Below are 25,519 nucleotides of genomic sequence, written 5' to 3'. Positions count from 1 at the left end.
ACACACCCCATCCAGGCCTCCCCCAGCAGCCCCAGGAGGAGGGCTTCCCCCGGAGGACAGCCAAGCCAGGCCTCAGGGCCAGTCCAGGACCTCCACGGGGACTGGCTTCCTCGAGGGGCCGCAGCGGCGCCCCCCATGGCCTCTGTCCTGGCAGGGGCAAGTGGGAGCAGGACCTCTCTGCGCTGCCCACTCTGGCTCCGGACCAGCGGGCGTCCTCCTGCCTCCCCGCTGCCTTCCCTGCTGCTGGCGCCGTGCGGACTCGGGAAGGACGGGACTGATGCGCTTGCCTCTGGGAGCGCCCAGCCAGGTCCCCTGCAGACTCTGGCAGCCGGACACCTGTGGCCTTCAGGGTTCATGATCTCCTGCCCCGAGCTGGGCTCCGGACACCCCTATCACTTTGTTTACATGCAGGTGGCAGTCAGCTGCCACGGAGGGCACCACAGCTCCACGTGGCCACCAGCCAGCCTGGGACTCCAGGCTCTCTGCTGCCTCCTGATCAGGGTCAGTCCTGGTCTGGGGACAGTGACTTTCATTTCAGAAGTGCTACAGTCCCCACCTCAGCTGCTCCCTTGTGTGCCGGCCTTCCCACTTTTTGCCCGTCCAGGCTCTGTCTCCAGGAAGGACGAGGGCAGGCCCGTGCCTTCCTCTCCCAGTGCTCAGCCGAGTAGGAGAGAGAACCAGGAAGCCAGGTCCTGCCAGGGCTCGGGGGCAGGGCTGGGCCCAAGGAGAAGGCCACTTCCTGCCCCACCTAGGAGAGCTCACCTGTGATGCTTCAGACAGCAGGCAGGGAGACCCGCCCCCCGGGGTCCTGGTGACCCGTGAAAAGGCAGTGCCACTGACTGTCCAGGACCGAGTGTGCCTCCCTTCCCCAGGCGGTTCCCCAGGAAGCGCTCCACGTCAGTGCCAGGCAAACAAGGCCAACTGCCTTGGGACCCTGCCTCCTGACACACCCGTTTCCACCCCCACACCACCCCGGGAATCATAGCCAGAGCCCTTGGGTCCTTGCACGTGCCAGGGGGTGCCCACCGCTGCCCGGACCTGCCCTCTGCCCCTTCTCCACTTCCTCCCAGTCAGCTGGCTGAGCAGGGGCATCCTGGGAGTCCATTCAGGACCCCTGCCCTACGCTGAGGGCAGAGGGTGGGGCCTGGGCCTAAGGAGGGGGGCACTGCCAGGAGTGCCCTCCCCCACCTGTTCTGGTCCCTGGCACCAGTGAACAGTCTGGGCCACAGGATCCCCACCCTCCCGTCTGACACCCACATCCCTCTGGGGATGCCCATGTTGGTTGAGGCTACGAGAAAAGACTATAGGATCTACTGAATTGTGGAGGAGAGGGCCCCTCTCCGGCCCTGGAGGCTCAGCGCGCAGAGCCCTGGGGTCTCTGGCCTCCGATCATACCTTTGACACCCACTTGCAGACTAAAGCCTGGCCCTAGCACTCCCCCCATCCCTCCAGAGCCGAGAGGCCGGCTGAAGGGGAGGGGAGTCTGTCCCGGGGCCCCAGAGAGAGCCCCTCTGCCGCGGCAGCTGAGGCTGGGGGGTACCTGGCATCTGCTAGGGCTCATCCAGGCCTGCCTCGGGAAGATCTCAGAGCCTCGCCCTGCTCGGTCACCGGCGCATCTCCGGGGTGAGGGGCTCCAGATCCGCCTATCCGTCCGCGGGCGCCCCGGCTCTGGGGGTGGGTGGGGCCTGCAGGTCCAGGGGGCCACGGGAGTGGGAGTGGGTGTGGGGGGCCGAGCGCGGGGAGCCCCGGGGGGCGGGGCCGAGCCGGAGAGGCGGGGCGTCCTCGTCCTGTCCCCACCCCTCCCCCCGCACCCGCCGGCTCCCGGGTCTCTAACCTGCCGCTCGGGTTCCTCCTCGCGGCCCCGCCCCTGCCCGGCCCAGCCGCGCGTCCCTCCCGCTGCCCGAGCCTGGGCGCCGAGGCGAGGAGACGACAGACGTGCGGACGGACGCGCGGACCAGGGCACCCACCGGCGGCGCGGGCACGGGGCCGGGAGCAGCAGGTGAGCGCCCCCACGGTTTCCCACCCAGCGCACCCCGACCTGCCGGGCAGCCGCCGCGCTTTGGCCAAGGAGCGACCCAGGAGCCCCGCGAACGGAAGGCGGTCCGGCTCGGCCTCAGTTTCCCCAGGTAGCCGGGAAACTGGAGGCTCTGGCCTGAGTCCTTGGGCCGGGCCGGGGCGCCAGGGGCAACGGGGTGCGAGAGCGCTGAGCCGAACCCGCGGCCAAGGCGCCCGGTGCCGTTGCGGCCTGGTCTGCCCCGCCTGGTCCTGGGGCGGCGGCGGTGACCTGAGTCAGCCGGCCCCCTCCCAGCCCCGGGCTTGGCGGGAGGGGGGGGGGGACCCCTTCCTCCGGTGAAGGGGCCCCAAACCCCCCCCTTCCATGGGACAGGCTGGGCCTCCTTGGCGGCCAGACACCAGACAGAGGTGAGCCAGTGGCTCTCTGTTTGTCAGGTCAGGAGGCACTTCCTGGGTGTCTGAGCGAGAAGGAAACATCAGGCTAGGGTCAGGCTCTGGGTCAAGGGGTGTGGGAGTTTCAGGGAGGAGGAGGCTGGGTGCTGTGTTGCAGGGGCCTGCCGGTGCCCCGCCTGAGGCTACCCTGGGTCCCTCCTCCCTGGGCCAGGCTGGCCTGGGGTGGTCCCTGTGCATGAAGGTGTCCCTGGTGGCAGGGGAGGAGGGTAGGCAGGCTTGAGGTGCTTCTCAGGCGCACCCACAAACCACCTCTGCCCCCACTCCAGGTGGAGGTGGCCCCAGCAGCGCTGGGAGCCGGGGCCCAGCTGGTGACGTCTCTCCTTCCCTACCTCTGCACTCTCCCCCCACCCCCCAGGGCCCTGCCCAGGCCTCTCCTGATGCCTGCCTAGAACAGGGCCTCAGTGGCTCGTCACTCCCCTGGCCCTGTCTGTTGGGTCCTCTGTGCCTGTCTCCCCAGTGAGCCTTAAGCCCACTCCTCCCCCACTCAGGCTTCCCAGGCCTGTCCCTGCTTACCAACCTGGTTGGGCCCTCCCCAGCCTGTAGCTCCCAGACCCCAGCACAGCCAGCGCCTGGGGGGGGTCCCCCCATTCCAGGGCTCCGCCCAGCTTCCTCTGGGCTTTAAGCCGACTCCTCCCCAAGGTCACTCGGCCTGCCTGCATGAGCTGGAATTTGAACTTGGGGCTGGCGCCTCCACCCTCCCTGCCCTGCTGGGGCCTCCTCCACGGCCCAGCCAGGCACCCTGCTTGGCCTTCCCTTTGCACCCGGAAAATGGCCGCAGTAAAACCAAAGTGCAGCCTGGGCCCCAGGTGTTGTCCGGTTCCCTTGGGGTTGCCCAGCTCCCCTGCCCCGGTCAGCTGACCGGAATGGGCCCGTAGGCGGCCCCTCCCCCAGCTGCTCCCCAACCCAGATGCCAGCTCCTGGACTCAGCTCTTTGGCTGGCCCTGCCGAGGCCCCCCGCCACCCTGCTCCAGGGAGGTGAAGGCCACAGTGTTCTCAGCCTAGGCTCCCCAAGGAGAAGGGCCATGTGTCAACCTGTGCTTGTCTGTGTGTGCCCAGAGGCCTGGATTTTGCCCAGGTGTGTGTGTACCTGGACACACGTGCCCAGTGCCCTTGGCTCAGCCCATCAGGAATCCCATTAAGCAAACACTTGGCTCACTCACTGAGGTCATGAGCATTCCGGACATTCTCCACGGGCAGATGGTCAGAGGAATCTGACCAAGCCCCTACTCCCACCCATCCTGAAAGAGCCAGGACCCTCAGTGGCACATGGGAAGGGGTGATCCGAAGCCCCCAGACCCCTCACACCTCCTGGAAGCCCTCCTCGTAGGTGGGACCTGATCAAACCAGAAAGTCCTAGGGTGCTCCCCACCCCCAGGTACCAGCACTCCTGGCCTATGAGTACCCACTCCAGCAGACCCCCAATACTGAACCCCCCACAGAGGGACAGTCTTGTCAGAGGTCCCCATGGGGCACAGACACCATAGGACATGTTAGCCTGGCCCAGGGATACAAGGCTCTGCTCACCCCCCTGAGGGTGGGCTCCCTCTGGACTGGGTTCTGGGTTCTGGGTCCCCAGGGCCACACCTTCCCCCCCAACCCCATCCCAGACTCAGTCTCATCCTGTGCTGCTGTCCTCTCATGTTGGCTCCCACCTGATTCAGGGCCTTTGAACATGCATTCCCTCTGCTTGGAAGGTGGTTCCTCCCCCAGTCCCGTCTCAGAACCACCAGGACACTGTCCTTGCAGCCCCACGCCAGATAGCCTCGGGAGTGGGACCCCTCTACTGGCCCGTCCTGGGGCTCCCTGGGGAGGACCAAGGGTCTGGAGTGAGATAGGGGCACACATCTGACAGCTGGGACATGGGCTGGGAGGTCCTGCCACATCCAGGAGGCAGGGCTCCGCTCCCTGAGGACACCCCGCCCAAGCACACTGGGGAATCTGGCCAGGACGCCAGGGCTGCAGCCTCTGGACCTGCGGTGGGTGGAGCAGGAGACCAAGCCGCGCCCTGGGAGCCCTGAAGCCACTGACCAGGCCCCAGTGAGGTGTCAGCTCGGCTACCCTGTCCACTAGGCCTTGGACCCAGGCCACACAGGCCTCCATCACCCCCCATCGCCAGCCACGACCGAGGACGCCATGAGCCAGCTGGGGTCCGTGAGCTGCTGCCCCGGTGCTGCCAAGTGAGTCCCCACCCCCCACCTGCGGAGCAGTCCCCAGGGAGGGGCGCGGTGTGGGCCTCGCCCTCACGGCGCCCCTCCCCTGCAGCGGCAGCCTGGGCCGGTCGGACGGTGTGGCCAAGATGAGTGCCAAGGACCTGTTTGGTGAGTGAGTCTCCTGGACGGACGTGGCCGTGGGGTCTCGCCCACTCCCCTCCCCCCAGGCTGTGCTGGGGCTGGGGCACCAGGGGAGAGGCACGTGAGCCCTGGGTGCCCGAAGGAGGCCCCCGGACCCTAATTAAGCAACAGCTAGCTGCTCAGGCCCCTCCCTCCCTCACCGTAAGGAGAGAGGCCTTTACTAATAATTCAGGAACCATCAATATTGATTCGGCCGCCCTCCTCGCTGCAACCAGATAGCCCAGGGGGGCGGGGCTCAGGCTGGGTGGAGCGCCAGGTGTCTGCTCCGCGGGGGCGGGGCCTGGCCAGCCAGGACCTCCCCCGACTCTGCCCCTCCCCGCAGACACACACTTGTGCCTTTGGACTCGGTGCCCTGTCTGGAAAGTCAGGAGCGCCAGGGAGGGGCCGGGAGATGTTGGCAGGCAGCTCTGGGAGTTGGGGGAAGCCCTGGATTGGACCCCTTCCCAGGAAGGTTGGCAAGGGGCCTCCATGGGAGGAGTTGTTGAGACTCCTGCACCCCTCAAGGACAGACCCCTATCACCGCTCTGAGCTGGGGGTCCTTTCCTAGGCAGGGACCATCCTGGGGGGGAGGGGATCACTCACATCTCATACCCTTGAGTCCTTTCTGGTGGCAGCACCCCTCGCCTCCTTTTGGCCCTCCCTGTGGCCCAACCTGGGAGTCCAGTCCCACCTGAACTAGGGGCTGTGGGTCCTGCCCTCTGGGGTGAGTGACCGGTGGCTCCCTGCTCAGAACAGAGGAAGAAGTACTCCAACTCCAACATCATCATGCATGAGACCTCCCAGTACCATGTCCAGGTGAGGCCAGCCCCTGAGGAGCACTCCGGTCCCTGGGCAGGTGTGGGAACTGAGGCACAGAGGGAAGGGGTCAGCCCAGCTTCTGACGCCCACAGCGGGCAGCCAGAGCCAAGGACTGCCCCACGCCTGTCCTCCAGTCCTGGGAAGGTCACAGTCTGGGGGACACAGGAGCCCTGGAGCTATGTCAGGGGAGGGGAGATGCCGGTGGCCAACACAGGCCAGGCAGGGACAAGCCTCGGGTGCTGTTTGGCAACACTCGGGTGGGAAAACCTGCTGGAAGGAAACTGGCCATCCTGGCCCCCAAACAAGGAACTAGATTAGGAGGCATTAGGTGGGACAAAGACACACTTCCCGAGCTTCTGCAGAGAAAGCCTGGCATGGCCAGTTCTGATGGGCTCAGCGAGAGTCCAGACTGGTTAACTGAACTTAAGACCAGCTGCCAGCTCAGGAGGGTTTTTACTCTAGGTCAGTTTTGATTCACACTTAGAACTCCGGAAATATGTTTTTTAAGTGACCTTCCTGGTTCCTAGCCACTGTCCAAACCTGTAGGACAACAGGGCTGAGAATGGCTGAGAAGGGAGGAAGGGGGGGCTTGGACCAGGAAGGGGGGCCCTGGACCAGGAAGCAGGGCTTGGACCAGGAAGGAAGAGCTTGGACCAGGAAGGGGGGCCCTGGACCAGCAAGATGAAGACCCCCACACGCACATAGAACCCCTTCACACCCACAGAAGCCGGGCGTGTCACTACTTTCTGAGCCTCAGGTTCCTGGTCTATACAATGGGTCTGCAGAGACATTGGGAGTCCCTAGGTTCTTGAATTGGGCTGTGTTGAGGGAGCAGCCCTCCCTGCCAGGCTGGTGGCTGCTGCTGGCTCAGGGCCCAAGGGCAGGGTATCTAGTGAGGACAGGTCTTCCCAGGCAGCTCAGCCGCCTCTCTCGGGGTTGTGGGGACTTTGCCGTCCTTTGCCACTGGGGACTCCCAGCCCTTCTGGACTTTGGTCCAAGCTAGCCTGTGGAAAGACCCCAGCCCAGGGGCACCCCTCCTGCCCACCCAGCAGTCAGCAAGGCTGGGGGAGTGAGTGGTCTGGCCTGGCCCTCCCAGACGAGAAAGCCAAGGCACAGAGAGAGGGTGGGAGGTGGGGGCAAGATCAGACCCACCCTGGCAGTGGGGGGCTGCTAAAGCCTCTAAGTTAGCGTACAGTGAAGCTGAGGGGGGCGGGGGGCGGTTCTGTTGCAGTCAGTGCCACCGTGGTCAGGACACAACAGCTCCATTACCCCAAAGCTCAGTCATGCTGACCCCGGTGGTCAGTCTTCCCCACTGTCAACAACACTGCTCTCCTACATCCCTGAAGCTTTACTTTTTGGAGAATCCCTCCCTTCCCATAACTGAATTCATATAGCTTATAACACTTTGTTCTGCTCGGTAAACTTATTTCAAGAAAGCACACGTGTACAACAAGAGTCTGTGCCGTAGGCTGCAGTGGCGGGGGGGGGGGGCATCTCCACCAGCCGCGCCCCACCCCTGGCGACCCTTCCTATGGTCCGTTCTGTCCACCTGAGTGTACACATCCGCCTTCTGGACCGCGAGGAGTCGTTTGCGCACATCGTCAGGTGTGTGGATGAGAAATATTTTCTCCCAGTCTGGCTTGTTGATGTGACCTGTCTTTCGAGGAGCGGAAGTGTTTAATTTTGATGATATCCAACCATATCCACTTTTTCTTATGGTCAGGGCTGTTTTCTTGGGTTTTGATTTTTTTTTTGGAGGGTGGGGAGTGGTCATTGCCTGACCCAAGGCTCTGAAGATCTCTTCCTGTGTTTTCTTCTAGAAACTCCAGAGTTGAGGCTTTTACACTCAGGTCTGTGATCCATTTGAAATTAGTTTTTGGGTATGAGACTTAAGGCTAAGTTTTTCTCTGTAGCAAACGTGCAGCCATACTGAGAAGACTGTCCTCCTCCCGGAGGTTGACTTGCTTGGTGCCTTTGTCAAGAAATGTTTAGCTGAACGTGGACGGATCTGTCCACGGACCCCTTTGCCTCACGGTCTCTCACTTGCAGCAGCTGTATTATCAACCTTGAAATCAGGCGATGTGAGCCCTCCAACTTTATATTTTCCTCAAGATTTTCTCGACTTTTCCAAGATCTTTGTGCTTGCTCTTACCTTTTAGAATCAAACTGTCCATTTCAATCCCCCGCCCCCAGAAAAGCCCGCTAGAGTTTTCACCGGCATTGAGTCAAACCTCTGGATCCACGTAGCGCGAATTGACATCTAAATGATCCCGAGTCTTTCCCGCCTGTGGACGCGGGATCTCGTCCCGTATCAGTGGCTTCTCTGACTTCTCTCGGAGCGTTTGTTGTTTCCACCGCCGAGGACTTGCGTGTCTTCTGTTAAAACACTCCTCGGGTGTTTGACTTGTCGACACTGTTGTAAATGGTACTGGTTTTTCTTTTAAAGCCATTTTCCAACTGGCTGTGGCTAGCGCACGGAGGAACCTTTGAACTTGTGTGCAGTGACTGAGTGCGCTGAGATGCCGAATTCACTTACTTGTTTTAGTGATTTGCTTGTAGATCCATCGAATTTACTCTGTATACAATCAGGTTGTCTGAAATACAGCGCCTGATACCTTATTCGGAGCCACGTTACTTTTCGTACCTCGTTGCCCTGGCTAGGATCACCAGCACAGTACTGAGTAAAAGCAGCAGAGTGGACATCTTTGCCCTGTGTCCAATTTTAGAAGAAAACATCCAGGATTTCCCCATTGTATATGCTGTATTTTTGTAGATACGTTTTATTACCGAGGAAGCTCTTTTCCATTCTTTGTTTGCTGAGAACTTTCGTCGTGGAAGGTGTTGAACTTTGTCAAATGCTGTCTCTGAATCTACAGAGGTGTATTCACTACTGTTAACGTAAGTCAGTCACACTGATAGGATTTTTTCGAATGTTGAAACGACCTCGCGTTTCCGGACAGACTTCATGTGTGCATGTGTGTTATTCTTTTTATGTGTTGATGCACGAATTCGCTAATATTTTGTTTTCGCATTAATGTTTTATTAGAGATGTTGGTCTGTAATTTTTCTTTTACTGCAAAGCCTTGACGGGTTTTGGTGTTAGAATTATGGTGGCCTTAGAAAAGTGAGTGAGAAAGTATTCCCTCCTCTTTGGTTTTCGGAAAGAATTTGTGAAAGATTGTTTTTATCTCTTGCTTAAGTATTTGTTAGGATTGACTTATGAGGCCCTCTAAATGCAAGGTTTTCTTTGTGGGAAAGAAAGGTTATATATATGAATATATTTTTTAAAGAGCATGAGAGTACATGCATATATATTTTTTTTTCTAGAGTGCACACGTCTCTAGATAGATTTAAAATGTTTTTTTAAATCTTTATTTATTTTTGAGAGAGAGAGTGAGAGCAGGGGAGGAACAGAGAGAGAGGGAGACACAGAATCCGAAGCAGGCTCCAGGCTCCAAGCTGTCAGCACAGAGCCCGACGCGAGGCTTGAACTCACAGACTGTGAGAGGATGACCTGAGCCAAAGTCGGATGTTTAACCGACTGAGCCACTCAGGTGCCCCAGATTTTTTTTTTTTTTTTTTTTTTTTTACAGAGTGAGAGAGTTCGAACATGAGAGCAGGGGAGGGGCAGAGAGAGAGAGGGAGAGAGAGAATCCCAAGCAGGCTCCAAGATGTCAGTGAAGAGGCCAGTGCAGGGCTCGATCCTATGACCTTGGGATCATGACCTGAGCCAAAATCAAGAGTTGGACACTTAACTGAACCACACAGACGCTCCTTCCTTTTTTCTTTTTTTTTTTTTGGTTATTGATAATTTGTGTTTTCTCCTCCCCCTCCCTTTGATCAATCTTGCTAGGATTTATCACTTTCATTAATCTTTTCAGAACCAAATTTGGGCTTTGTTGATTTTTCTCTATTGTTTGTTTACTACTTTGTTGGTTTCTGCTCCTAATTTCCTTCCTTCCACTTACTTTGGGTTTTATTTGTCTTTTTCTAGTTTCTTAAAGGAAATGCTTATATCACTGATATTAAATATTTCTTCTTTTTTAACGTTTATTTATTTATTTTAATGTTTATTTATTTTTGAGAGAGGGAGAAAACAAGCTGGGGAAGGGCAGAGAGAGAGGGAGACACAGAATCCAAAGCAGGCTCCAGGCTCTAAGCCATCAGCACAGAGCCTGACATGGGGCTCGAACCCACGGACCACGAGATCATAACCTGAGCTGAAGTCAAACACTTAACTGAGTCACCCAGGCGCCCCAATGTTTATTTATTTTTGAGAGAGAGAGAGAGAGAGCATATGCAAGGCAGAGGAGGGACAGAGAGAGAGGGGGCGAGGGCAGAGGGTCCGAAACAGGCTCCGTGCTGACGGCAGCCAGCCCGACTCGGGGATCGAACTGACAAACTGTGAGATCATGACCTGAGCCGAGGTCAGACGCTCAACCAACCGAGCCCTCCAGGTGCCCCAAACATCCCTTCTTTTCTAATATTCATTTAAGGCCGTACGTCCCCCTCCATGAACTCCTTTAGCGAAATCCTGCAAGTCTGATGCCCATGCCTTTATTGTCATCCAGTTCGGAACATCTTCTGCCTTTCCCTGGGGACCGTGTGAGCATTTGCAGCTCCAAACGCCCCCGCCCGCTGCTCGTGCTGCGTCTCTACGTTGTGCTGTGCTGTGTTTTCGTTTTCGTTTGTCTCTTGAGTATTTTCTTCTTTCTCTCGTGCCTTCGTTCACCCATCGGTTGTTATGTAGGAGCGTGTTGCTGAATTTCCAATTATTTGAGGGTTTTCTAGTTATCGAACGGTACTGATTTTTATTTTACCACCACGATGGTCAGAGAGCACAGTGTGCGGGGTTTCCATCAAAATGCGCTAGACCTGTTTTGCGGCCGGGTGCGTGGCTTTATTTGGTTTGGTTGTGCGGGTTTTGCTAACAACGTGTGCTTTGGAGCTCCCCCTGCCTCGCGCGGACGGCCAGCCTTATGTCCCGCTGCCCACTGATCCCTCTGACTGCTGATGCTCACGTAGCTTGGGACCACCCTTTCTTGTCACACTCAGTGCTGCAGGGAGCAGCCTGGTGCCCGTGCCACGTCGCACACGTGTTCAGGTTATCTGAGTTGTGACAAGGGAGTGCGTTCGCCTTTCCAGGTGTCCTGGGCTTCTCCCCAGAGCACCAGGCGCATGCAGGGTGGGGATCCCACTTCTGCACAGTTAACCTGCACATGTGACCCGCAAGGACCCGTCAGCGCTGGGCAACAGAAGAGGTAAAACAGTGCACCTGGGGGGCTCAGTCGGTCACGCATCCGACTCTTGATTTTGGCTCAGGTCATAATCTGATGGTCTGTGAGTTCGAGCCTCACGTCCAGCTCTGCTTGGGATTGCTCTCTTCTCTCCCTCTCTCAAAATAGATAAACTTGAAGAAAAAAAAAAGTAAAACGTTCAGCAGTTGATTCATTTCAGAAGTAGTAGCGTCAGACTTGCACTCACGATTATTTTATTGAGATTATATGCAGTCTCCTATATTAAAAAGTTAGTTATGTTGGTTTTCCTGGAGACTCTCGGTTCGTGTCTTTTGCCAATTTTCCTACTGGGGTGTTACTATTTTACTTAGTCACAGATCTTTTTCATTTGTGTATTCATTTATCATCGGTATTCTTAATAACTTTGCTTAACAAAGTAGAGCCTTGAACAAGTAAGAGCTGTCACTGTAACGCATAGTGGTCTTTATAAATATTAAGAAAACTAGCCTTCACTATATCTATTACATCTGTTTTTCCGAATTTTTTTTTTTTTACTTCGTATATGGTGTTTTTTTTGTTCTGTTTTGTTTTTTTCCCAAGCAGATTAAGTCACATTTTTCGGTCTTTTCTTCTGGGCATCTGGATTTTCTTCTTTGTTTAGGGAAGTCCCTCTGTGAAGAAGGCCTTTCTGAGATCTTCAGGAATCATCCAGTATTTTCTTCTAGCACTTTTGTAGCTGGGTCTTGACTACCTGGAATTTAAGTAGTGTTTCCCCGACTGTCGAAGCATTGTTGACTGACTTCAGCGGTGGGACACATGGGGGAGTCTGGAGGGAGGAGGAGCCTGGGTCAGTCTTGGAGACAGAGGAAGGAGGAGGGTCCCTGGAAAGGGAGGGCTTGGCTGGCCAAGAGTCCCCAAGACCCACCCCACATGAGCTCCCCACATGGCCATTCCAGCATATTCACTGAGGGCCCACTGTGTGCCAGCCACTGTCCCTGGCACTGGGGAGATAGCAGGGAACCCAGCAGCCAGAAAAGAAACAAAGGAGCACATCATGTTCAGCATAATGTCGGATCGTGGTCAATGAAAACAAGGCAGGCCAGGAGCTGGAGTGATGCCGTGGCCAGGCAGGAACAGCAGGTCTGAGCAGAGCCCTGAAGGAAAAGAGAGCTGGAGAAGAGTAGGGGAGGCAAGGTGGGGACAGACCACGCAAAGGCCCTGCGGTGACCCTGAACCAGGTCTTCTGGGGAGCAGGAAGGCTAGCATTCCTGGAGCCCAGCTACAGGAGATGGGGAAGGGTGAGGGATCGTCTGTGTAGGACTCCCAAGGGTTTTATCAGGGCGTGTCCGCGGCCCCCACGGACATCCACGAAGGCAGAGCAGAGACCTCCCCTTAAGGTAGGGCTGTGTCTCTTCAGACCCCCCAGGGCAGGGGATGTCCGCCCCCCCCCCCAGGCTCCCAGGGTTGGGCATGACCCCTCAGGCCCCCGGGGTGCAACCCCTCGGCCCTGGTTCTGGGCACTAGGAGGGCTCTCCCCAGAGTGACTCCCCCGCCCGTCCCCAGCACCTGGCCACGTTCATCATGGACAAGAGTGAGGCCATCGCGTCTGTGGAGGACGCCATCCGGAAACTGGTGCAGCTGAGCTCCAAGGAGAAGGTCTGGACACAGGAGATGCTGCTGCAGGTCAACGACCAGTCACTGCGGCTGCTGGACGTGGAGTCCCAGGTGCGGTGGCGGCAGGGCAGCAGGGACACGGCCCAGCCGCTCAGCGGGGCCTCCGGGCGGGGCGCGGGCGGGGGGCTCCATCTGGGGGCGGGGCCCGCATTGGGGGGCGGGGGCTCCTGCGGGGGCGGGGCAGGCTGAGTAGGGCGCGGGGCAGCAGGCAGGGCAGGGAGACCTGGGCGGGGCTGAGCATCCGGGGGAGCCGTGTCACAACAGCAGCGCCTTGTCCACCCCTGGCAAGAGCCCGTCCACCCGCCGTACCAACACAGGGCCTGGCTGTGTCCGGGGGTCGGCGTGCCACACGGCCTGGCAGAGTCCGTGCCTGGGTCTGCGTCGGAGCCACGCCCCTCCTGTGTGCGTCTGTGTCCGCGGGCGCCCCCCACGGGCCGGGCTCGCCACTCACGCCCACGCCCCGGGCACCGCGCCCCCGCACCGCGCCCCCGGGGCTGGGAGCGCGCGTCCGCGGCGGTGCCCGCGCTCGAGTCACGAGTGGCGGTCGCGACCCGGAGGCACCGCCGAGCCCACACCCGAGCCCCCTGCCTCCCAGGAAGAGCTGGAGAACTTCCCGCTGCCCACCGTGCGGCACAGCCAGACGGTGCTGGACCAGCTGCGCTACCCGTCCGTGCTGCTGCTCGTGTGCCAGGACTCGGAGCAGAGCAAGCCCGACATCCACTTCTTCTACTGCGACGAGGTGGAGGTGAGGAGGGGGCGGCGGCCGGGGCGGGGGCGGGGTCCCGAGCCGGCCTGACGCCCCGTCCCGCCAGGCGGAGCTCGTGCACGAGGACATCGAGAGCGCGCTGGCCGACTGCCGTCTGGGGAAGAAGATGCGGCCGCAGACCCTGAAGTAGGTGGGGGAGCGCGGCGGCGGGGAGGGCCGGGTGTGCGGCGGGGCCGGGCTGAGCGGGCCTCTGCCCCCCCACTGCAGGGGCCACCGGGAGAAGATCCGGCAGCGGCAGTCGGTCCTGCCCGCCCCCAAGGGCCCAGCCCCCATCCCCTTCCAGCGCCACGGCGGTGACTCTCCGTCCAGCAAGAACCGAGTGGGCCCGCCCGTGCCCCTCAGCGAGCCGAGTACGCGGAGGGAGCCGGAGGGAGCGGGAGGGGGCGGCCGCCGTCGGTGGCACCTGACTCTGCCTCCCGCATCCAGGCTTCCGCCGTCGGGAGTCGCAGGACGAGGAGCCGCGGGCTGTGCTGGCCCAGAAGATAGAGAAGGAAACGGTGGGTCTCGCGGCCCGAGCCCCCATCAGGCGTGGGCCCCTCCGGCCAGCCCCCAGCCAGCAGCCACCTCCTCCCCCAGGCCAGGGACCAAGAGACAGTGCGTGGGAGTGTCCCTGCAGCTGGTGGGGGCGCCTCACACTGACCCCTGCCTCCGCTCTGACCCCAGCAAATCCTCAACTGCGCCCTGGACGACATCGAGTGGTTCGTGGCTCGGCTGCAGAAGGCGGCCGAGGCTTTCAAACAGCTGAACCAGCGCAAGAGGGGGAAGAAGAAGGGGAAGAAGGGGCCAGCAGGTGCGGAGGGGGTGGGGTGGAGGGCGGAGGGGACAGCGGCTGGGGTTGGGGGGATGCCTGAGAGGATGGAGAGACCGAGGTGCAGCTGAGGCGGATGGATAGGGGTCACGGGGACACGTGGCTACTGGGCTGCAAGAGGTCCAGTCTGAGCAGGTGGCTGCCGGGTGGCTGCCGGGGGCAGTGACTGGGCCAGCCAGGTTCATAGCCACTGCCCCACATTCCAGAGGGCGTCCTTACGCTCCGGGCACGGCCCCCCTCGGAGGCCGAGTTTGTTGACTGTTTCCAGAAAATCAAGCTGGCTATCAACCTGCTTGTGAGTACACCAACTCCTTCCCACCCTCTGTGCCGACACTGGGGGGGCCCGGGTCCTTGCCCCCCTTATCCCCGACGCCATCCCCCCGCCCATCTGTGTGCCCCCCGCCCCAGGCCAAGCTGCAGAAGCACATCCAGAACCCCAGCGCTGCGGAACTGGTGCACTTCCTCTTTGGACCGCTAGACCTGGTGCCTGGGGCTGGGGGTGGGGGGGTGGGGAGCGGGGCCCCGGGGTGGTTCGCCCCTGGCTGAAGGTGGGGGGACGCAAGTGCCCGCCTCGGGCGGGCAGCTGGGGCCACGCGTCCACGCTGCGAGCGTGCTGGCCTGTGGCGCTGCAAGTGAGCCAGCTGGGGTTGGGGGCCGGTGGGCGGGGCCCTCTCTGAACCCCCGCTGTGCCCCAGATCGTCAGCACCTGTGGGGGCCCAGACATCGCATGCTCCGTCACCAGCCCCGTGCTCTCCCGCGACGCCGTGGGCTTCCTGCGAGGCCACCTGGTTCCCAAGGAGATGACGCTGTGGGAGTCACTGGGGGAGACATGGACACGCCCCCGGTGCGTCAGCAGGCAGGGAGGGCGGGGAGGGGTGATGCAGGGCGTGGGGCGCGAACTTCGCGGGGGGGGGGGGGGGGGCTCCAGTGGGTGGGCGCAGCTCACCCCCAGGATCTCCCACCCCCAGCTCTGAGTGGCCACGGGAGCCGCAGGTACCCCTCTACGTGCCCAAGTTCCACAGCGGCTGGGAGCCACCCCTGGATGTGCTGCAGGAGGCTCCCTGGGAAGTGGAGGGGCTGGCGTCTGCCCCAGATGACGAGGTCAGAGCACCCACAGCGCCCCCCCCCCCGGCGCCGCCGGCCGTCTGCGTCCTCCACCAGTGCCCGCCTCTTCAGCCCACCTCTGTGCACTGCCCTCTCCACGCCCCCCTGCCCTGGCCCTCACCCCGTGCCAAGCCCAGGTGGTCCTTCTTCCCCACAGCCGACTCCAGTGAGCCGACCATCCTTTCGAAACTCCCCAAAACACAGCCTCGTACCTGAGCCCACACCTCCGGGGGACGTCCTCCCACCGGTCAGCTCCCCGCAGGCTCACAGGTAAGTTCCTCTTAAAAACGAGAGTGCGGCGCTCACTCCTAGAAATGCGGAGATTCTGACGTGAGTATGCTGCCACCAGGTGGCGGCAAATGTTTTGTTCGTGAGGTTCAAAACAGCGTGTTTCCAAACTAGAACCAGGTTTTCCTTCTAACTTTAGAACATATCCCAAACTAGCCATAAACTCATCAGCCTAACCCATCATCCTTTTCTGCGTCTTCTCACGTGTGTTTCAGAATTACCGTTAGAAGTTTACTAGGGCGCCGACCTTAAGTGAGGTCACCAATCCCTGTCACCTCGTTGACACTGATTTAGGCTTAACCTCAGAGCCAGAGAGGAGACTGAAAGTCTGAGCGACGGACAGTCGTTCTCCCCGCCCCCCCCCCACACCCTTCAACAGACTCAGGGCCTGGGGGACTCCCCTCCCTTCCTCCCCCACCTCCTCCTTTCTGTTCCCACTCCTGGCCCCGGATCTGTCTGCGATGCTCGTCACCCTGCCAGATCTCAGGATTCGGTTTCAGGAGGGGAGGGGGCCGAAACCTGTACCTTAAACAAGCACGCCCCTCTCTGCTGCACACCGGCAGCTTGATGTCCTTGGTGCCCCGCCCAGGGCCACACTGGGAGACACATTTTCATCCTCTGATCTCCAGCCCGGCCAGTCTTGGCTCTGGAGCCACGTCAGCCTCGGCCCCCTCGCCTGCATGGTGTCCCGAGGCCCACAGCTGTGTGAGGAGGCTGCCCAGACTGACCAGGGGGGACAGCCCAGCCCAGGGGCAGCCACGGGCCAGCTCCTTGCTGTGGCCGGAACACCCTCGGTCAGGGCAGCCCCTCACCCCACGCCCCTGCAGCTCGTGGGCAGTCCTCTGTGCCGTACCGACTGCCCCCCTCAGTGATCACCTGCTTCCAGGCATGGCAGTGCCCGGTCATTTCTCGGGTACAGGCCTGGTTCTGGTTCCCCTGGGGGGCCGGGCCCGGAGACCCCTGAGATGGGCTGGGCTGGGGCAGGCCTTGTGCCCACAGGCCCCGGCGTCCCACCCCGCTGCACGGCCCCCACCTCCGCGTGGGGCCCCAGGCGCTCTGGGGCTGTCACAGTTTCTGTTCCCGGCTGATGCGCCTCAGCCTGTCTCCTCTGCGACCTCAGAGAGCTGAACAGGAGCAGCACGCACCTGCGAAGCTGCTCCCCGGGCCCAGCCCTGGGCCTCAGCCCTCCTGTTCCACGCAGGGGCTACGAACCTGCACCGGCCATGGCCAAGTACGTCAGGATCCTCTATGATTTCACGGCCCGGAATGCCAACGAGCTGTCAGTGCTCAAGGACGAGGTCCTGGAGGTGAGCAGGGGCCTGGGCTGTGGGGGGGAGGGGGGCGGGGGGGACCGCAGGCAGCAGCCAGGCTGCCTGATGCTGGCCCGTGGCACGTCTGTCCAACCCCGTCCCCGGGACCGCGGCCCCCAGACTCCAGTCTGGGTCCACAGCCTGCCCGCCCCCCCCCCCCCCAAACAGCCTGGCTGAAAGGCTTCCCGGTCTTGGGGCTCTCAGAGGGGGCCCAGGGGCCCCTGTGCTCGGCTAGGCTGGGCTCATGCTGGAGGATGGGCCTTCCCTGTGCCCATCTAGGGGACCCTCCAACTCAGCCAGGGTTCGTCATTCACACCCAGCCCTGGAGCCCCCTTGAGGCCCCATCCATCTGGTGCCAGTCCTGAATCCAGGCCATCCAGTGGGGGACAGAAAGTGGAGCGGGCTGGGGGGGTGGGTGATCTACATGCACAAGGCTAGAGGCACCTTGCAGGAGGCCGCTGCAGCGGGGTGGGGAGTGGTAGCCGCGTGGGTGGGATGAAAGGCTGGGCAGGGCGGGGGCTCCTAGGGGGGGTATGGCAGCCCCATAGGACTGGGGGGAGGCTGAGCTTAGAGACGCCTAGAACTCTCTCTGGCGCACCTGTAAAGAGGGGTTTCCGCACCCTGCGCTGGTGCCCGTGACGAGAGGAAGGGGTGCCCACAGGTGCTGGAAGATGGCCACCAGTGGTGGAAGCTTCGGAATCGCAGCGGCCAGGCCGGCTACGTGCCCTGCAGCATCCTGGACGAGACTCGGCTGGAGGACGTCCCCCCAGAGCAGGTGAGTGGGAGGAGGGGGACCTTGCTGTCGTGGAGGAGTGGGTGCAGCCACATCTCAGGAGAGATGCCCCCTTCCCTCATCACCTCCCCACCACCCCACCCCCAACCCCCCACAAAACATCCCACCCCCCCACCCCCCACAAAACACCCCCGCCCCCCTCACCCCCACCACCCCCCACCCCACACACCCCGTAAAACACCCCCCAGAAAACACTCCCACGCCCCCCACCCTCCACCCCGACATCCTTCACCCCCCCACCCCCCTACCTCCCACAAAACACCCCCCCACCGCCCCCTCAAACACCCCACCCCACCCCCTGCTCTGAGTCCCGGAGTCCTGCCTGCTGGCCAGGCCCTGGGAGGGGGGGAGCTGAAGCTGATGGCACCCCCACCCGCTCGCCTCTTTCCCCCACCCTTGCAGGCCAGTCTGAAATACTGGGGTCCTGCCAGCCCCACCCACAAGCTGCCCCCAAGCTTCGCAGGGAACAAAGAAGGTGAGAGGCGCTCTGCTGGGGGATGAGGGCCGGCGGACGGGTGCGGGTCCGCGGCCCGGGGTGCCCTGGGGGAGGCAGGGGGAGGAGGGTCCCCGTCCAGTGTGGGGAGCCCTGGATCAGCTCGGGTGGGGCCTGAGTGCAGGGTGCCCCCCGCAGAGCTGATCCACCACATGGACGAGGTCAACGACGAGCTCATCAAGAAGATTAGCAACATCAAAACGCAGCCGCAGCGGCACTTCCGCGTGGAGCGCAGCCAGCCCGTGGGCCTGCCGCTCACCTACGAGTCCGACCCCCACGAGGTCCGCGCCTGGCTGGAAGCCAAGGCCTTCAGCCCGCGGTGAGCGGGGGCGCAGGCGGGGCGGCGCGGGGGTGCGTGAGGCCTTCACCTGGGGGGGGGCCCGCCCTGACGCCCACCCCCCTCCCGCCCCCGGCCCCAGGATCGTGGAGAACCTGGGCATTCTGACCGGACCCCAGCTCTTCTCGCTCAACAAAGAGGAACTGAAGAAGGTGTGTGGGGAGGAGGGCATCCGCGTGTACAGCCAGCTCACCGTGCAGAAGGCGGTCCTGGAGGTGAGTGGGCGTCCCACGCCGCCCCGCGCCTCGCTCCCCGCCGCCGCCCCCCTACCGGTGCTCCTAGATCGCCTGCGGAGGGGGAGGCTGCGGGGCCCTGGCCTGCGGGGCCCGAGGCTGAGGCTGCCGCACCCCTCCCTCCCCAGAAGCAGCAAGGTGGCTCGGAGCTGGAGGAACTCATGAGCAGGTTTCATTCCAAGAACCAGAGGAGAGTGGAGGAGGACAGCTAGAGCCGGCCGGCAGGGCCCACCCCAGTGCGTGGAGGGTTATTTTTGGATGTGTGTATGTTTCGTATCATGGACGTGGAGTGGGGGGCGGCTGGGGGCGCCTCACCTGCCTCGTGGCACGTGGCCTGTCCTCAGGCTCCCCAGCGCCTCGGGCCCCCCCCCCCAGGCTGCCTGCCCCAAGGCCCTGTTCCGCCAAACTAGCCGCCTGGAGATGCCAGCCCCTCACGCACCTGCCCCTGAAGCCTGAGCCGTGGCCTTTCCAGCCCCGCCCCGCCCCCTTCCCGGCTTTCAGACCCGCCCCCTCCCTGAGGCCACAGGACCCCCACGCGGCAGCCGGGACTTACCCTTTGCCCCCCCCCCCCCCCCCCGTTCACATGGGGGCTCCTCCTGGCGCTTGTGACCCTGGCCCCAACCTCGTGCCCCTGGCTGCTGCTTCTCACGTGCCTGTGGATGGGCTGTGGGCCAGAAGGGCAGGAGGCTTCAGCCACCCTGGGCGCCGAGCGGGGCCTCGCCCCCAGGCACGGCCCACAGCACCCACCCAGCGCATCGCTCCCCAAAGGTGGCCGGGGGGTGGCTCCAGGCTCCACTGGGGCAGGGTGCGTGCTCCACCCTTTCGGGGAGCGGGGAGCCAGGTTGGACTGGATATGCTCTCACCCCAGCATGGCCTTCGACGCCCCCATCCCAACGCCGCTCCCGCCCCCAAGGCAGAGCCCAAGAAAGGAACTTTCTCTGACCGGGTCTCAGGCCGGGCTCACCCTGCGTGCTGTGTGGGTGGTGGGTGAGTCTTGGAGCCCCGAACTCTGCAGAGATGACAGGTGACCAAGGTTCAAAGGCCGTGTCATTAAACCAGTTAAGTATGCTCGCAGCCAGTCTGTCTCCTGCGGGTGGGGATGGGGTCAGTGTGGGCCTGGAGCTCCCCCCTGCAATGGCACCCTTTGTAAGAGCCACTGGGCAGAGGGCAGGCCATGGACATCCCAAGTGAGGCCACTTACCCCTGACTCCAGGGGGTGCGCCCAGGAGCCCCTCACCTGCACGTGTGTCCGAGCGGGCCTGGGGGATGTTTCTGGGAGGTGAGGGCCTGAGGGGGGCCCCGCCCATTCTGCTGGCCGTGACCCCTGACTCAGGCCCGGGGTCCAGAAGGCCCAAGCTCGGCCCCAAGCTGAGTGAGGGAGGCACCCTAGGGGAGGGCGTGGATGGACGGACATGGGACTGGGTTGGCCGTCAGCTGTGATGGCGTCAGTGCAGGAGTGGAGGGGTCCCTGAGCACACAGTGGGCTGCGCTCTGCACCCCAGGACACCTGACCGCAGGCCAGTGCCCACCTGAGCTCACATGGGCCCCACCCTCGGAGGAGGCCTCTGGCGCCCTCTGCTGGCAGCTCTGAGTGCTGTGGTGCTTGGCGTCCAGGGGGCACCCTAATACCTGGCCGGATGGGGGGCATCTCCACCCGTGTTTCCCCCACGCAGCTGGTGGGCCAGTCCTGGGGTCTCTATGTGGCGGGCAGGACAACCGCAGGGGGCTCGGAGGCAGAGGTTGTACCTGTGGGGTTGGGGGACGGAGAGGGCTGTCTTCCGGTCTGGCCCTGGCTGTCTTCCGGTCTGGCCCTGAGCCCGGCCCCGCCCTCAGGCCTCAGAAGCACCAACTCTCAGCTGGGACAGGCCATGTGGGGCAGAGTCTAGGCAGCAGGGCTGGGTCAGCAGGAGCTGGGACTGCCGTGCCCTCTGGACCACCACCCAGCCTTGACCACTGGGGCCTCCTCACCCCAGGAGAGGAAGGTCCTCCCCCAGACCCGAGGCTGGGAGAGGAAGGTCGATCCTCCCAGGCAGAACCCGGGAGACAGGGAAATAGTACGCAGAAGGAAAAGGGATCAGATGGGGTGTTGGCTCTCCTTCCAGAAACCCACGGCTACCTTCAGTCCGGAGCCACCGGGAGGGATAGGCCTCTGACTGGACGCCCCCCCCCCCCCCCCCGCCACAGCCCTATTTGGCTGAAGCCCTCCTTTGGAGCAGTGGTGGGGACCCCGGCTCCCCCTGCTCCCAGTCCCCCCACTCGCCCGCCCCCTGCCCCCACCCAGCAGGGTTCTGCCTTCACCGGGATGGTACGGGCTTTGGGGACACTGCCTTTGCGCTGGGGAGCGCAGTGATGGGCCCAGAGTCCCATAGCTATCAGGACAGCTGTGAGGAGTCACTGTGCTCTCTGCTCTGAGGGCACTGCTGTCCAGGGCTCCCAGACTGGGGATGTCCGAGCTCCGCCCTCCCTGGCCCCCTGGTGACCTCAGTGTCTGTGAAGTAGGCAAGGCTGAAGAACAAGGCACTGAGGGGCCAGGCCACCTGCCTAGGGCCCCAGAGCAGGGGAGGAGTGGGACTCCAATGCGGTTTGGCCTGATTTGTGTCACTAACCTCTCACCTCCTCGCCTCCCACACCGGACTGGCCAAGCAGGGAAGAGGAGGGTCTGGAGGGGTGGTGGGGACCACAGAGCGTCTGACCGTGGGCGGAGCCAGGAGCGGCACACTGGGCAAGGGGGGTGGGCTGCCGTCCGGCATCCGCCCTGTGCCCGGCTACGCTGGAGCGAATGTCTCCTTAGACAACGCCCGTCTCTGTCTCGGGGACAGGCGCGTCTTTGTGGCCCTCCCACGATCGGTGTGGCTCCCCTCTCCCCCTCCTCGACAGCCGATCTCACATCCCATGGCTGAGCCCGCACGGGGCGGCCGGGGGGTGGGGAGGCTTCCCTGCCATTTAAAAAGAGGCTTTTCCTTCTCCTTCCTGCATGAGGCCCGGCGTCCAGATTTGCACAACACACATCGATGCCCCTCCTCTCGCCATGTTGTTTGAAGAGTACCTGTTTTGCGCTGACATGCGCTCGTTGTGCTCGAGTGCTGGCTCCCCAAGATACCACCACGTGACTGTGGCTCGACCTCGAGCTACAGGGGCTCGCCTACCTGTTGACGCTTAGCGGGGTCTGAGGGGTGAGCGGGCCAGGTGGGGTACTGTGAGGTTTCAGGGTCTGGATTAAGCCAGGGGTTTCAGACGCTTGACGAGGACTGGGCAAACGCGAGACCTATTCCTTCGGGACTGGCGGGCGCGTAGGGGGTTGGAAGTGACCGGGGGACCCACGCACCTGCTTGAGCCGCGGCGACCTCCGGGCCCCGGGGCAACGGCCTCAGGAAACCCCCAAAACAACATCTTCCCAGTGTCTCCTGCCTCGTGCCGCTGACGAGCGGTGTGCCGTGGGTGGTTCGGCGCCCGGTCTGTCGGTGCTGTTGTCGAAGGAAGGATAAGCGCGTGCCTTTCCGTTTTCATAGTTGTATTTTCTGCTATAGTAAACATCGATAGAGGTGACCTACGTAAACAAAACTTCCTCGGGACGCTCGATAACTTTTGGCTGTGCGAAAGGGTCCCGAGGCCCCGGTTTGAGAGCCTTGATGCGGACTCCACAGGTGCACCCCTGCCGAGAAACAGGAGCCCGCGCTCGCGGTGGGAAATGGCGAGCTGTGCGTGGGCAGCTGTGGGGGAGCCGCGAGTTCCCTCCCCCCCCCACCCCGCCACCCGGAGCAGGTGCTCAAAGTGAGCCTGCGGAGAAAGGCAGAGGGAAGCGGCAAACGCACGAAGCTGGCCGATGGCCAAGGTTGACGGGCGCGTGGACGGCCCCCAGGGTCTGCGTGTCCCCCGGAGCGCGCCCCCCCCCCCCCGGGAACCTCCGTGGCGGGCACACGGGGGAGGGGCGAGGGCCCCCCGCGGGTGTGGGGAGCAGGGGAGCGGCGTGTGGCTGCCACAGCAGAGCCAGGCGGGGGGAGAAACCGAATGCAGGTGCATGTGGGAGAGGCGCTCAGTGAGGAAATGAGAGGGTGACAGTCACACCGTGTGAACGAAGCACGCGGATGAAAAGGGAAGAATCGAGATTCAGAAACGATACACCTTTTGCGAGAAGGCGAGTAAACCGAGCAAGCGGAGGCGCTGGAAGAGCTCCTTAGCGGCGGGAAGTGGATCTGAAAGGGAACCAACGTATAAATTAAAAAGAGAAGGAACAGACTCAGACGACCAAATACTCGCCCTCCCGCCCATGACCTTGAGAGTGGCGGCCCGACCGCCAGAGTGACCGCCGTCCTGACAGGCGTGGGTCCTTCCGACCAGCGCGTTTCTGTCCTCACAACCCGCGTGCGTTGCCCCGAATGCCGTCCGTGGTCGCCGCTCGCGTCCTTAAGCAGGAGGTTTAAAAAGTGCAAGAGACTTTTCAAGGCGAGCCTCAGCTGCCCCAGCCCAAGGTCGCCAACAAGCACAAGCCAGCCGTGGGGAGGCACCCGTGGCTGCAAACAGGGGCCTCCCGCCATGGCCACGAGGGTGGGACAGTGTGCAGTGGCTCCCTCTACACCCGCGGGTGACACAGCCCGGGCAGAGCCAGCCAGCTAGGCCGCTCCCAGATTCTTTTGATTTTGTAATTGTGATAAAATACACACAACATAGAAAGTACCGTCTTCACCGACTCTTAAGCGTGCAGCTCAGGGGCGCTAAGCACGTTCACGCCGTTGTGCGCCCATCCCCACCCTCCGTCTCCAGAACTTTCCATCTTCCCAAACGGAAGCTCTGTCCCCGTGAAACCCGGACCCCCGGCCCCTCCCCCAGCCCCGGCGCCCCGTCCACTCTCTGTCCCCGTGAATCACCGACCCCCAGCCTCTCCCCCAGCCCCGGCGCCCACCGTCCACTCTCTGTCTCCGGGAATCTGGAGACTCCAGGGGCCTCGTGTGAGTGGATCCCACGTGAGCATCACGTCCCCCGGGTCCATCCACGCTCCCCCCAGCGATGCTCCCACACCCAGTGCCTCTCCAGGCTAACCCCAGACCTGCGCTCTAGACCTCTAACCCTCCTGCTGCTCCCCTCGCACCTAAACCAGAGGGTGCCCCTGCCCCCCCCACCCTTGACCTGCTCGCCCCCCCCCCCCCACCTTCCCGCACAGCCAGCTCTACCAGCAGAGCTCTGCTTGCGGCCTCACCCACTGTCCCTGCCCCTGGGAAAAGCGGTGGCCCCTCCCCCCCCCCCCCCCCCCCCAGCGTCAGTCTGACATGACACAGGGGCCCGGAGAGATCCTGTATTTTTTTTTGACATTTATTTATTGATTTTTGAGACAGAGCTGGAGCACCAGCAGGGGAGGGGCAGAGAGAGAGGGAGGCAGAGGATCCCAAGCAGCTCTGAGCTGTCAGCAGAGAGCCCGATGCGGGGCTGGAACCCACAAACCGGGAGATCATGACCTGAGCCGAAGTCAGACTCTCAACCCACTGAGCCACCCAGGAGCCCCTAGACAGATCCTTTAAAACCTAAGTCCTGGGGTGCCTGACTGGTTCAGTCAGTGGAGCATGTGACTCTTGATCTTGGGGTCGTGAGTTTGAGCCCCGCCTGGGGTGTAGAGATTACCTAAATAAATAAAACTCCAAAATAAATAAAAAGATACAACCCAAGTCCTACCCCATCTCCCCCCCCCCCCCCCCCCCCCCCCGCTGCCAATGCCCTGTGCTCCAAGCCCTCCGGGCTCTGACCCAGGTCCCTGTGGAGGGCGGGCTGGTCTGCGATGCCCTGCTTGGCTCTCCTCCAGGCCCTGGAGCCTTTTCTCCGAGGCCAGCTTCTCAGCAAGGCCTCCCTGATGCCTGTCCCTGCTCTGCACAGACCAGTGGCCTCTGCCCTACGGGCTTCCTGGTCCCCACACCCAGTCAGCCCGCGTGGCAGATCCGCTGTGCTCCCTCTCAGCGCCCAGAGCGAGCTCAGCTCTTGCTGAAAGAGAGGACTCGGGACACTGCGTGAGGCGCCGTTTCACACGCACGGAGGCCTATTCTGAAGCCGCCATGGGCAGCCCGGCCCGCGGCTCCTGGTATGTGGCTGCACGGCGTCGGCATCCATTCAGCCGCCCCTCTTCCTTCCTGCCACGGGCCCTGGGGCTGTCCTGGTCTGGCCGCAGTCTGGGGCCCCTCCCACGAATGCCAGGCTGTGTGGACCGTCCACTACTTCCAAGGCCTGCGGTGAGGCTGGACCTCCCAGGCCGGCCCCCCGCCCACTGACCCGGCCTGATCTGTCCCCAGGGCTCCGTACACCAGGCACCTGGGTAGAGGTGCCGGCGAGGCTCCTGGGGGTCCCCTGCAGCCCGAGCGAGACGGCCCTGGGTGTCATCCCTGTCTTCTGCTGCACAGGCCTGCTGGCTCAGGGCTTCGGGGTATCCTGGGGAGGGCTGAGCCAGGGCGGGCTGAGGCACAGGGGCCGGGCCCCTGGCCCCCACCCTAGCCCTCCTGGATGGGGCCACAGCTGGCCAGCAGGCCTCCAGACGTTCCCCCAGACCCCCCAAGCTCCCCTCCTCACCCTCTGCTTCTATAGCTCTGAGGCTTTGGCTTCACCCCTTCACCCCCCTCCGCCAAAACTGACATTTCAAACTCTGGCCCTTTAAGGCTACTGTCTGGGCTTCTGTCAGAACATCCGTGTGGCAATATAGTGACTTATGGGTCCCTCTGGGTTCTAGCCGCGCCCCCCCTTCCTGAAGGATACACACACTGGGATCATGGAGTTGGCAGCAAGGGAGCAAATACACCTTCACCGCCACTGTCCGTGCTCTTGGCCTCCCGCCAGGGGCACCATTGACTTTTCTGGGGCAGGGATCCAGCTGTCCAGGCCCAGCAT

General features: G+C 62.2%; 1 protein-coding gene and 2 long non-coding RNA genes across 8 annotated transcripts; 1 reads left to right on the top strand and 2 right to left on the bottom strand.

The window, feature by feature from the left end:
• Positions 1-58: 58 nt before the first annotated feature.
• EPS8L2 (EPS8 like 2) lies at positions 59-19,205 on the top strand. 6 transcript variants are annotated; one of them, XM_042959719.1, is made up of 22 exons: positions 59-1,623; positions 2,028-2,126; positions 4,537-4,643; positions 4,729-4,784; positions 5,548-5,612; positions 12,416-12,577; positions 13,122-13,271; positions 13,339-13,418; positions 13,500-13,642; positions 13,719-13,789; positions 13,956-14,082; positions 14,307-14,395; positions 14,509-14,583; positions 14,796-14,944; positions 15,069-15,201; positions 15,362-15,474; positions 16,694-16,799; positions 17,464-17,577; positions 17,998-18,070; positions 18,227-18,407; positions 18,508-18,640; positions 18,787-19,205. In XM_042959719.1, exons 3-22 carry the CDS (start codon positions 4,600-4,602, stop codon positions 18,868-18,870), a joined length of 2,148 nt encoding a protein of 715 aa, XP_042815653.1. In that variant the 5' UTR covers positions 59-1,623; positions 2,028-2,126; positions 4,537-4,599; the 3' UTR covers positions 18,871-19,205. The 6 variants fall into 6 exon arrangements, with proteins under 6 accessions (XP_042815653.1, XP_042815651.1, XP_042815654.1 ...); XM_042959721.1 differs by lacking the exons at positions 59-1,623; positions 2,028-2,126 and adding exons at positions 2,184-2,421; positions 2,733-3,541; XM_042959717.1 differs by lacking the exons at positions 59-1,623; positions 2,028-2,126 and adding an exon at positions 1,843-1,999.
• Positions 11,090-12,559, bottom strand: LOC122231543. Its single transcript, XR_006208814.1, has 2 exons — positions 12,419-12,559; positions 11,090-11,678 (listed from the first exon to the last, which is right to left on the bottom strand). It is a non-coding gene; the product is annotated as an uncharacterized LOC122231543 (long non-coding RNA).
• Positions 14,833-16,247, bottom strand: LOC122231544. The gene is made up of 3 exons (XR_006208815.1): positions 16,018-16,247; positions 15,417-15,512; positions 14,833-14,918 (listed from the first exon to the last, which is right to left on the bottom strand). It is a non-coding gene; the product is annotated as an uncharacterized LOC122231544 (long non-coding RNA).
• Positions 19,206-25,519: the final 6,314 nt, after the last annotated feature.

Source organism: Panthera tigris, chromosome D1 (genome assembly GCF_018350195.1).
Source record: "Panthera tigris isolate Pti1 chromosome D1, P.tigris_Pti1_mat1.1, whole genome shotgun sequence".
NCBI classification, from domain to species: Eukaryota; Metazoa; Chordata; class Mammalia; order Carnivora; family Felidae; genus Panthera; species Panthera tigris.
This window is presented reverse-complemented; position numbering and strand designations above follow the sequence as displayed.